This window comes from Cebidichthys violaceus, unplaced genomic scaffold (assembly GCF_023349555.1).
Source record: "Cebidichthys violaceus isolate CVI_PGR_0920_01 unplaced genomic scaffold, fCebVio1.0.p SCAF_109, whole genome shotgun sequence".
Lineage (NCBI taxonomy): Eukaryota > Metazoa > Chordata > Actinopteri > Perciformes > Stichaeidae > Cebidichthys > Cebidichthys violaceus.
Genome location: NW_027176273.1, coordinates 410001 through 423165, shown reverse-complemented (window position 1 = coordinate 423165; position 13165 = coordinate 410001). Strand labels below are relative to the sequence as shown.

Genomic DNA, 13165 nt, shown 5'->3' with positions numbered 1-13165 from the left:
CAGAATACTTCTAGAACAAGTATTACTTAATACCTTTACTGGAGTATCAGAATACTTCTACACTGTGGTATTAGTACCTTTACTGGAGTATCAGAATACTTCTAGAACAAGTGTTACTTAGTACTTTACTGGAGTATCAGAATACTTCTACACTGTGGTAGTACTTTTACTGAAGTATCAGAATACTTCCAGAACAAGTATTACTTAGTACCTTTACTGAAGTATCATAACATTAAATGTTAAAGTATTACTTGTTAAATGTCGTAAACAAGTTATACATGTCGTAAACAAGTTATAAAAGTAGTATACAAGTTATAAATGTAGTAAACAAGTTATAAATGTAGTAAACAAGTTATAAATGGCGTTCAGGTTCACACCAGCCGTTCAAGGATTGGCTGTAGGTTTCCTCTCCTGTCATTGGTCCACACGGACGTCACTCAGAGGTCTCTGTGAGCTGATTGGTCGGATGGCAGCAGACGGCCGGTGACGGATGTACCGTCACGTAGCTGCTGGACGGTGTGACAGAGCGGGACTGAGAGAGTGAGACAGAAGAGTGAGACAGAAGTGAGATGGAGACGGCCAAGGCGAAGCCGCTGCCTCGGCTGGTGGTGTCCACTCAGCTGGACGCTAAAGACGAGCTGGAGGAGGTAGGCTGACCCGGGCTAACGGGCCTATAACCCGGGATAAACCTGGTTAGAGAGGGTTCGTGAGCAGTTAGCGGCGGGTACAAAGAGACGGGAAGGACCTACGGGACGGCTAGCAGGCTAGTTAGCATAGCTAGCATGGCTGTGCTAACTAGGCTGTTAGTATGCTTAGTGTATGCATAGCTAGCATAGTTAGCATAGCAGAGCCTCGCGGTGTTCTGTGTAAACACAGTGTTACTGTGTCTGTCTGTCTGTCTGTCTGTCTGTCTGTCTCTCTGTGTGTGTGTGTGTGTGTGTGTGTGTGTGTGTGTGTGTGTGTGTGTGTGTGAAGACACTCTGCCGACAGTTAGCCTAGCATAATGCTACGTAAACATATGGATGAGACCCGAAAGGTGACAGATACGCATGCGCAGTGCGCGTGTTTCACATGACAGAAGTAGTAGATGTTGGCAGTTTAAATATGTGTACTAGCTTTGTTTACACGTACAAGTACTGTGTACTACTCAGCTCTTTGTGTACAAGTACTGTGGCTGTACAAGTACTGTGGCTTTATACATCAGAAGTACTCAACTCTTTGTGTACTAGTACTTTGTTTATACGTCACAACTACTCAACTCTTTGTGTACAAGTACTGTGTGTATACGTCACAACTACTCAACTCTTTGTGTACAAGTACTGTGTGTATACGTCACAACTACTCAACTCTTTGTGTACAAGTACTGTGTTTATACGTCACAACTACTCAACTCTTTGTGTACAAGTACTGTGTTTATACATCACAACTACTCAACTCTGTGTACCAGTACTGTGTTTATACACTGACTCAAACACTTAAAGAGATAATGTGTTCATGTGTTTCTTTTAATGACAGCAGTTAATAAAACAACTGAACTATTATTTGAACTACACATTGAACTAATGTACTTCTGTAGTGTTTACAGTTTTATATGAAATATATAAAGTATTTACTGTCGGCAGGACGTTTGATCAGATAAAAGGAGGATAAATATATGACATCATGTAGAAATCATTTACTATGAATATTGTTGTTATTTATTTGTGTTATCAGAGGTTGGAGCGTTGTGTTGGGATCGTCCAGTCGTTGACCAATGGGCTTTCAGAGAGAGAGGCCAACGACGCGCTCACTGCCAACGTAAGAAACGCACCCTGTACTACTGCTAGTACTGCTGCTAGTACTGCTGCTAACACTACTGCTAGTACTACTGCTAATACTACTGCTAGTACTGCTGCTAGTACTGCTGCTAGTACTGCTGCTAACACTACTGCTAGTACTGCTGCTAGTACTGCTGCTAACACTACTGCTAGTACTGCTGCTAGTACTGCTACTAACACTACTGCTAGTACTGCTGCTAACACTGCTGCTAGTACTGCTGCTAGTACTGCTGCTAACACTACTGCTAGTATTGCTGCTAGTACTGCTGCTAACACTACTGCTAGTACTACTGCTAGTACTACTGCTAGTACTGCTGCTAACACTACTGCTAACACTACTGCTAGTACTGCTGCTAACACTACTGCTAACACGACTACAAGTATTGCTGCTAACACTGCTGCTAGTACTGCTGCTAGTACTGCTGCTAACACTACTGCTAACACTACTGCTAATACTACTGCTAGTACTGCTGCTAACTCTACTGCTAATACTACTGCTAGTACTGCTGCTAACGCTACTGCTAACACTACTGCTAGTACTGCTGCTAACACTACTGCTAACACGACTACAAGTACTGCTGCTAACACTGCTGCTAGTACTGCTGCTAGTACTGCTGCTAACACTGCTGCTAGTACTGCTGCTAGTACTGCTGCTAACACTGCTGCTAGTACTGCTGCTAACACTGCTGCTAGTACTGCTGCTAGTACTGCTGCTAACACTACTGCTAACACTACTGCTAGTACTACTGCTAGTACTGCTGTTAACACTACTGCTAATACTACTGCTAGTACTGCTGCTAACACTACTGCTAGTACTGCTGCTAACACTACTGCTAACACGACTACAAGTATTGCTGCTAACACTGCTGCTAGTACTGCTGCTAACACTACTGCTAGTACTGCTGCTAACACTACTGCTAACACGACTACAAGTACTGCTGCTAACACTGCTGCTAGTACTGCTGTTAACACTGCTGCGAGTACTGCTGCTAACACTACTGCTAGTACTGCTGCTAACACTAATACTAGTTCTGCTGCTAACACTACTGCTAGTACTGCTGCTAGTACTGCTGCTAACACTACTGCTAAAACTACTGCTAGTACTGCTGCTAGTATTACTGCTAAAACTACTGCTAGTACTGCTGCTAACACTGCTGCTAGTACTGCTGCTAACACTGCTGCTAGTACTGCTGCTAACACTACTGATAAAACTACTGCTAGTACTGCTGCTAACACTACTGCTAATACTACTATAAGTACTGCTGCTAGTACTGCTGCTAACACTACTGCTAACACTACTGCTAGTACTGCTGCTAGTACTGCTGCTAACACTAATACTAGTTCTGCTGCTAACACTACTGCTAGTACTGCTGCTAGTACTGCTGCTAACACTACTGCTAGTACTGCTGCTAGTATTACTGCTAAAACTACTGCTAGTACTGCTGCTAACACTGCTGCTAGTACTGCTGCTAACACTGCTGCTAGTACTGCTGCTAACACTACTGCTAGTACTGCTGCTAACACTACTGCTAATACTACTGCTAGTACTGCTGCTAGTACTACTGCTAACACTACTGCTAACACTACTGCTAAAACTACTGCTAGTACTGCTGCTAGTATTACTGCTAAAACTACTGCTAGTACTGCTGCTAACACTGCTGCTAGTACTGCTGCTAACACTGCTGCTAGTACTACTGCTAAAACTACTGCTAGTACTGCTGCTAACACTACTGCTAATACTACTATAAGTACTGCTGCTAGTACTGCTGCTAACACTACTGCTAACACTACTGCTAGTACTGCTGCTAGTACTACTGCTAACACTACTGCTAACACTACTGCTAAAACTACTGCTAGTACTGCTGCTAGTATTACTGCTAACACTACTGCTAGTACTGCTGCAAACACTACTGCTAGTACTGCTGCTAACACTGCTGCTAGTACTGCTGCTAACACTACTGCTAAAACTACTGCTAGTACTGCTGCTAACACTACTGCTAACACTACTGCTAATACTACTTTAAGTACTGCTGCTAGTACTGCTGCTAACACTACTGCTAGTACTGCTGCTAACACTACTGCTAGTACTGCTGCTAGTACTACTGCTAACACTACTGCTAACACTGCTGCTAACACTACTGCTAGTACTGCTGCTAGTACTACTGCTAACACTACTGCTAACACTGCTGCTAGTACAACTAACAGTACTGCTAGTACTGCTGCTAACACTACTACAAGTACTGCTGCTAGTACTACTGCTAACACTACCGCTAGTACAACTAACACTACTGCTAGTACTACTGCTAACACTGTGACTAATACTGTCCTCTAGGTGTGTAAGGGTCAGACGCAGCATGAGGAGGTGTGTCTGGGTCTCTTCTCTCTCGTCCTCACAGAGCCCACCCAGGCCCAGAGGGTGAGACACCACCACATCATCATCATCATTGTTAATGTGTGACATCACTGTGACATCACTGTGACATCACTGTGACATCACTCTGTGTTTGTGACAGTGTTACAGAGACCTGACACTGCTCAACAGAGACGGGATGAACGTGGTTCTGGTGAAGATCAACCAGATCCTGATGGAGAAGTTCCTCAAGCTGCAGGACGTCCCCAGAACACAGGTAAACAACAAATGCAGGTGTACACACAGGTATACATGTACACCCACAGGTATACAGGTATACACATAGATAAACAGGTACAGGTATATACACAGGTATACAGGTACACATTCAGGTATACACACAGGTATTCAGGTATACATATTCAGGTATACACATTCAGGTATACACACAGGTATACAGGTACACATTCAGTTATACACATTCAGGTATACACACAGGTATATAGGTACACATTCAGGTACACACACACAGGTATACACACAGGTATACAGATACACATTCAGGTATACACACAGGTATACAGTACACATTCATGGAATACACTTTCAGGTATACACATTCAGGTATACACATAGGTATACAGGTACACATTCAGGTATACACATTCAGGTATACAGGTACACATTCAGGTATACACACAGGTATACACATTCAGGTATACACATTCAGGTATAAACATTCAGGTATACACACAGGTATACAGGTACACATTCAGGTATACACATTCAGGTATTCAGGTACACATTCAGGTATACACACAGGTATACACATTCAGGTATACACACAGGTATACAGGTACACTTTCAGGTATACACATTCAGGTATACACGTTCAGGTATACAGGTACACATTCAGGTATACACATTCAGGTATACAGTGATTATGTCTAAATGACCTGTAACTTTTAACGGCTCCAGATGTTAACTGAAGTGATGTTTCAGCTGGTGTGGCTGGTCAGAGAGCTGGTGAAGAGTGGAGTGATGGGAGCTGATGGTGTCGTCATGACGCTGCTCAAACAGATCGCAGGTCAGAGATATATATATATATATATACACACACACACACACACACACACACACACACACACACACACACACACACATATATACACATATATACACATCCACATGTTGTCATCTCAAAGTAACTCTCTCATTGTGTGTTTTAAATCCAGGTGGAGATATTTCCACCAAAAACCTCTGGTTGGCTGAGAATGTTCTTGACATCCTGTTAGACCAAAAGTAGGTTTGACTTTGAAATCTATTCTAACCAAAGTTTAGTCAGACTGAAGTACATGTGATGTTTCTGAAAGTACTGTACGCAAGTATTCTGTACTGTGAAGCAGCTAGAGGGTCTGTACTGTGAAGGGTCTGTACTGTAGTGGTCGGTACTGTATATATCTGACTACCTTCCTGTCTCTAGAGAGTGGGTGTTGAAGAGTGGGATGCTGATAGCGATGTCCGTCTACACGTACCTTCGTCTTATCGTCGACCACGGAGCTCCGAACCTCCTGATTCTGCGTCAGAAAGAGGTCGACTACTGCATCTCCATGCTGAGGGAGAAGGTAAGGAAGGAAGGAAAAGTGTGTGTGTGTGTGTGTGTGTGTGTGTGTGTGTGTGTGTGTGTGTGTGTGTGTGTGTGTGTGTGTGTGTGTGTGTGTGTGTGTTGATTACCCAGGTGGTTACCATGACAGTCCCGTCTCTGTGTAGTTCATGGAGTGTCAGATCATCGGCAGAGATCTGGTCCGTCTGATGCAGAACGTGGCTCGGATCCCAGAGATGGAGCTGGTGTGGAAGGACCTGCTGCACAGCCCACAAGTCCTCAGTCCTCAGTTCACTGGTAAACTACACTACCCACAGTCCTCAGTTCACTGGTAAACTACACTACCCACAGTCCTTAGTTCACTGGTAAACTACACTACCCACAGTCCTCAGTTCACTGGTAAACTACACTACCCACAGTCCCCTGTAATCTGATGTGTTTCTCAGGTGTTCTCCAGCTGCTCACCGCTCGCACCTCCAGGAAGTTTCTGGCCTGTCGTCTCACACCGGACATGGAGACCAAGCTGCTGTTCATGACCTCCAGGGTAACTTACCCAGTACATACAAAGTACACACAGTATATACAATATATACACCCTGTACACTCACAGTATACACACAGTACATACTAAATACACAGTGTATACACCCTGTACACTCACAGTATACATACTGTACATACTAAATACACAGTGTATACACCCTGTACACTCACAGTATACACACACTATACACACAGTACATACTAAATACACACAGTGTATACACCCTGTACACTCACAGTATTCACACAGTATATACACCCTGTACACTCACAGTATATGAACAGTACAAACCAGTCATACACCTGGATGACTGACTTGTTACCTGTGTCCAGGTGCGTTTCGGGCAGCAGAAGCGCTATCAGGACTGGTTTCAGAGACAGTACCTGTCCACAGCAGAGAGCCAATCACTGCGCTGCGATCTGATTCGCTACATCTGTGGAGTTGTCCACCCATCCAATGAGGTGCTGAGCTCCGACATCCTGCCGCGCTGGGCCATCATTGGCTGGCTGCTCACCACCTGCACGGTAAGGGGGCATCAATCTGATGCTCATCATCTTTTAAAATCAATAACTAACCAATCGATTAATCGATTTCTCCAGTCAAACGTCGCCGCCTCCAACGCCAAACTGGCTCTCTTCTATGATTGGCTGTTCTTCAATCCTGAGAAAGACAGCATCATGAACATAGGTGACACACACTATTACCTTTCTACACTTGTATTCACCAACTCTGACCTAACCCTCACATGATAGTTACGATACTAATGAGGGTTACCAATTCTAATAAAAGTTACCTATATTAACTAATGAGGGTTACCAATTCTAACTAATGATGATTACCAATACTAACTAATGATGGTTACCAATACTAACTAATGAGGGTTAACAGTACTAACTAATGAGGGTTAACGCTACTAACTAATGAGGGTTACCGATACTAACTAATGAGGGTTAACGCTACTAACTAATGAGGGTTACCAATACTAACTAATGAGGGTTACCAATACTAACTCATGATGGTTACCAATACTAACTAATGAGGGTTACAATACTAACTAATGATGGTTACCAATACTAACTAATGAGGGTCACTAATACTGTCTAATGAGGGTTACCAATTCTAACTAATGATGGTTACCAATACTAACTAATGATGGTTACCAATTCTAACTAATGATAGTTACCAATACTAACTAATGAGGGTCACCAATACTAACTAATGAGTGTTACCAATACTAACTAATAATAGTTACCTATACTAACTAATGAGGGTCACCAATACTATCTAATGAGGGTGACCAATTCTAACTAATGAGGGTTACCAATACTATCTAATGAGGGTTACCAATACTAACTAATAATAGTTACCTATACTAACTGATGGTCACCAATACTATCTAATGAGGGTTACCAATTTTAACAGGGTTACCAATACTAACTAATGATAGTTACCAATACTAACTAATGAGGGTCACCAATACTAACTAATGATAGTTACCAATACTAACTAATGAAGGTTACCAATACTAACTAATGAGGGTCACCAATACTATCTAATGAGGGTTACCAACACTACTAATAGTTACCTATATTAACTGAGGGTTACCAATTCTAACTAATGATGGTTACCAATACTAACTAATGAGGGTTAACAGTACTAACTAATGAGGGTTAACGATACTAACTAATGAGGGTTACCGATACTAACTAATGAGGGTTACCAACACTACTAATAGTTACCTATATTAACTAATGAGGGTTACCAATTCTAACTAATGATGGTTACCAATACTAACTAATGAGGGTTAACAGTACCGTATTTTTTGGACTATAAGGCGCACCGGATTATAAGGCGCACTGTGAATTAATGTGTCTATGTTCACACATAAACCGCACCGGATTATAAGGCGCACTAAGCAAAACAACACAGTCCGGTAAATCAAACTTTATTCAACTCAGTTGTAACAACAAATACCGGTACAGAAAAATACACTCACTTATCGATTCATTCCTCTTCCACAAATCCATCGAATTCTTCATCTTCAGTGTCTGAGTGAAACAGCTGTGCGATTTCGGCATCAAGAATGCCCGAATCTCTCTCGTCATTTTCCGAGTCAGTCTTGTTGCCGTTATCGGTACTTGGCTGTTCAGTGATGATTCCAGCTTTCGTGAAAGCTCGGACGACAGTTGCGACCGATGGTTACTTGTTGTGCTTATTGATCGATTTTGACTTTTAGTTTAGACATTACATTCCTGTTACGGGGCCGATCAGGTAGTGACACAGCGTACCGTAATGCTCCGAATATCCCTTGAGCGGCTTCGTTGCTTACCAAAGTCGTACTTGCACATTTCGACAGATTTTTGAGCGCATTGTACCACATAAAATCGATCAATAAGCACAACAAGTAACCATACATAAGGCGCGCTGGATTATAAGGCGCACTGTCAATTTTTGAGAAAATGTAAGTATTTTTAAGTGCGCCTTATAGTCCGAAAAATACGGTACTAACTAATGAGGGTTAACGATACAAACTAATGAGGGATAACGATACTAACTAATGAGGGTTACCGATACTAACTAATGAGGGTTACCAATACTAACTAATGAGGGTCACCAATACTGTCTAATGATGGTTACCAAGACTAACTAATGATGGTTACCAAGACTAACTAATGATGGTTACCAATTCTAACTAATGATTGTTACCAATACTAACTAATGATGGTTACCAATTCTAACTAATGATGGTTACCAATACTAACTAATGATGGTTACCAATTCTAACTAATGATAGTTACCAATACTAACTAATGAGGGTTAACGTTACTAACTAATGAGGTTTACCAATACTAACTCATGAGGGTTACCGATACTAACTGAGGATTACCGTTACTAACTAATGAGAGTTACCGATACTAACTAATGAGGGTTACCGATACTAACTAATGAGGGTTACCAATACTAACTAATGAGGGTTACCGATACTAACTCATGAGGGTTAACGATACTAACTCATGAGGGTTAACAATACTAACTCATGAGGGTTACCGTTACTAACTCATGAGGGTTACCAATACTAACTGATGAGGGTTACCGATACTAACTAATGAGGGTTACGATACTAACTAATGAGGGTTAACGTTACTAACTATTGAGGGTTAACGTTACTAACTATTGAGCATTAACAATTCTAACTAATATAAACCTGAGCCGGCCCTGACTATAAACCAGCCCTATATTATTAACATATAACTAGTAAAGTTAGTGACTCTTGTTGTGTTTTGTGTGTCAGAACCAGCCATCTTGGTGATGCATCACTCCATGAAACCTCATCCTGCCATCACTGCTACACTGCTGGACTTCATGTGCAGGGTAACACACACCCACCCACTCACTCTCAAACACACACACATACACACTCCCAAACACACACTCATACATATACGCACACGCATACATATATACATACATACAGACACACACATACATATACACACACACACTCTCAAACACACACACACAGCCACACACATAAAAACAGACACACATACACACTCTCAAACACACACACACATACATATACACACGCATACATACATACATACAGACACACACATACATATACACACACACACACACACACACACACACACACAGACACACACTCTCAAACACACACACACAGCCACACACATAAAAACAGGCACACACACACACACACACACACACACACTAAATCAATCATCTCTCCTCAGATCATTCCTCACTTCTTCCCTCCGTTGGAGTCTCAGGTCCGTCAGGGCGTCTTCAACTCGCTCACCTTCATCATGGAGAAGAGAGTGCTGGCGTAAGAAGCACACACACACACACACACACACAGTCAGTTCACCACCTATTGATTATTGATCAGCCTCTCTGTCTCTCAGTCACCTCGCTCCGCTCTTTGATAATCCAAAGTTGGACAGAGAGCTTCGATCGATGCTCAGAGAGAGATTCCCCGAGTTCTGCAGCTCGCCCTCCCCCCCGACTGAAGGTACCACACACACACACACACACACACACACACACACACACACACACACACACACACACACAGAGAGAGACAGGCACACACACACAGATTATTAGGTTTTATAGATCTGATCATTTAAAGTGTTGATCCTTCTGAATCCAGTCTTGCTGGATGTAGAATGTCAGAATCAGAGTTCATCAGGTCAGGTTTCATGTGTGTGTGTGTGTGTGTGTGTGTGTGTGTGTGTGTGTGTGTGTGTGTGTGTGTGTGTGTGTGTGTGTGTGTGTGTCTGTGTCTCGCTCTCTCTCTTTCTCTTTCTCTTTCTCTCTCTCTCTCTCTCTCTGTGTGTGTGTGTGTGTGTGTGTGTGTGTGTGTGTGCGCGCGTGTGTGTTTCTCTCTCTCTCTCTCTCTCTCTGTGTGTGTGTATGTGTGTCCTCTAGTTAAGATGGAGGAGTCCACTTCCTTAGAGATGGACAACCATGTGTTGGACAAGGAGGACGGTTGCTATGACAACACAGAGGCGGCCTTCAGCGATGATGAGGAGGAGGTCCACAACAAAGGTGAAGAACCAGTTTAGACTGGTTTACTTTTAATCAACCACTGTAACCAGTATAATCAGTGTAACCAGGTGCAACCAGTGTAACTATTAACCAGTATAATCAGTGTAACCAGTGTAACTACTAACCAGTGTAACCAGTATAATCACTGTAACCAGTATAATCACTCAAACCAGTGTAACTACTAACCAGTGTAACCAGTATAATCACTGTAACCAGTGTAACTACTAACCAGTGTAACCAGTATAATCACTGTAACCAGTGTAACTAGTATAATCACTGTAACCAGTGTAACTACTAACCAGTGTAACCAGTATAATCACTGTAACCAGTATAATCACTGTAACCAGTGTAACTACTAACCAGTGTAACCAGTATAATCACTGTAACCAGTGTAACTACTAACCAGTGTAACCAGTATAATCACTGTAACCAGTGTAACTAGTATAATCACTGTAACCAGTGTAACTACTAACCAGTGTAACTAGTATAATCACTGTAACCAGTCAAGCCAATGTAACCAGTATAACTAGTGAGTCTGCAGCTGAATGCTATCTGACCGTCTCTCGACCAATCACTGCAGGCAAGAAGAGGGAGTTCAGGTTTCATCCTATCAAAGAAGCCGTGGTGGAGGAGCCCGCTGACGTCACACCGTGGATCGACCAATTAGACGACACCATGAAGGAGAAAGTCCAGCAGCTGCAGAAGACCAGGTGATCATTACTACTCCTCAGTGTTTATAGATCATTACTACTTATTGATTATGTCTCCTCAGTGTTTATAGATCATTACTACTTATTGATTATGTCTCCTCAGTGTTTATAGATCATAAATACTTATTGATTGTGTCTCCTCAGTGTTTATAGATCATTACTACTTATTGATTGTGTCTCCTCAGTGTTTATAGATCATTACTACTTATTGATTGTGTCTCCTCAGTGTTTATAGATCATTACTACTTATTGATTGTGTCTCCTCAGTGTTTATAGATCATTACTACTTATTGATTGTGTCTCCTCAGTGTTTATAGATCATAAATACTTATTGATTGTGTCTCCTCAGTGTTTATAGATCATTATTACGTATTGATTGTGTCTCCTCAGTGTTTATGGATCATTATTACTTATTGATTGTGTCTCCTCAGTGTTTATAGATCATTACTACTTATTGATTGTGTCTCCTCAGTGTTTATAGATCATTATTACTTATTGATTGTGTCTCCTCAGTGTTTATAGATCATAAATACTTATTGATTGTGTCTCCTCAGTGTTTATAGATCATAAATACTTATTGATTGTGTCTCCTCAGTGTTTATAGATCATTATTACTTATTGATTGTGTCTCCTCAGTGTTTATAGATCATTAATACTTATTGATTGTGTCTCCTCAGTGTTTATAGATCATTACTACTTATTGATTGTGTCTCCTCAGTGTTTATAGATCATTAATACTTATTGATTGTGTCTCCTCAGTGTTTATAGATCATTACTACTTATTGATTGTGTCTCCTCAGTGTTTATAGATCATTACTACTTATTGATTGTGTCTCCTCAGTGTTTATAGATCATTATTACTTATTGATTGTGTCTCCTCAGTGTTTATAGATCATTACTACTTATTGATTGTGTCTCCTCAGTGTTTATAGATCATTAATACTTATTGATTGTGTCTCCTCAGTGTTTATAGATCATTAATACTTATTGATTGTGTCTCCTCAGTGTTTATAGATCATTATTACTTATTGATTGTGTCTCCTCAGTGTTTATAGATCATTACTACTTATTGATTGTGTCTCCTCAGTGTTTATAGATCATTATTACTTATTGATTGTGTCTCCTCAGTGTTTATAGATCATTACTACTTATTGATTGTGTCTCCTCAGTGTTTATAGATCATTACTACTTATTGATTGTGTCTCCTCAGTGTTTATAGATCATTAATACTTATTGATTGTGTCTCCTCAGTGTATAGATCATTAATACTTATTGATTGTGTCTCCTCAGTGTTTATAGATCATTAATACTTATTGATTGTGTCTCCTCAGTGACACAGAGACTCAGTGTGAAGTGATGCAGGAAATCGTGGATCTGATCCTGGAGGTGAGTTCTTAGATCAGTCTGTCAACATGTACTATGTTCTACTATGTTCCGCTGTGTTTTACTATGTTCTACTGTGTACTGCTGTGTTCTACTGTGTCTTACTCTCTGTGTGGTGTTGCAGGAGGACTTTGACTCTGAGCAGATGTCTGGTCTGGCTTCTTGTCTGGCTGAACTGTTTAAAGA

General features: G+C 41.3%; 1 protein-coding gene across 1 annotated transcript in view; it reads left to right on the top strand.

Annotated features, from left to right (window-relative positions):
• The first annotated feature begins 507 nt into the window (after positions 1–507).
• Positions 508–13165, top strand: part of ints3 (integrator complex subunit 3) — a 16618-nt gene continuing 3960 nt past the window's right edge. The window contains exons 1-18 of the mRNA XM_068733258.1: positions 508–647; positions 1714–1797; positions 4150–4233; positions 4331–4444; positions 5170–5254; positions 5403–5469; positions 5651–5792; positions 5938–6067; positions 6217–6314; positions 6647–6838; positions 6914–7001; positions 9607–9686; positions 10070–10161; positions 10241–10347; positions 10767–10886; positions 11467–11596; positions 12928–12982; positions 13104–13165. The exon at positions 13104–13165 is cut by the window's right edge and continues 42 nt beyond it. Coding sequence (XP_068589359.1) covers positions 570–647; positions 1714–1797; positions 4150–4233; positions 4331–4444; positions 5170–5254; positions 5403–5469; positions 5651–5792; positions 5938–6067; positions 6217–6314; positions 6647–6838; positions 6914–7001; positions 9607–9686; positions 10070–10161; positions 10241–10347; positions 10767–10886; positions 11467–11596; positions 12928–12982; positions 13104–13165 — 1808 coding nt within the window. The 5' untranslated portion in view covers positions 508–569. The remainder of the gene's footprint in view (positions 648–1713; positions 1798–4149; positions 4234–4330; positions 4445–5169; positions 5255–5402; positions 5470–5650; positions 5793–5937; positions 6068–6216; positions 6315–6646; positions 6839–6913; positions 7002–9606; positions 9687–10069; positions 10162–10240; positions 10348–10766; positions 10887–11466; positions 11597–12927; positions 12983–13103) is intronic.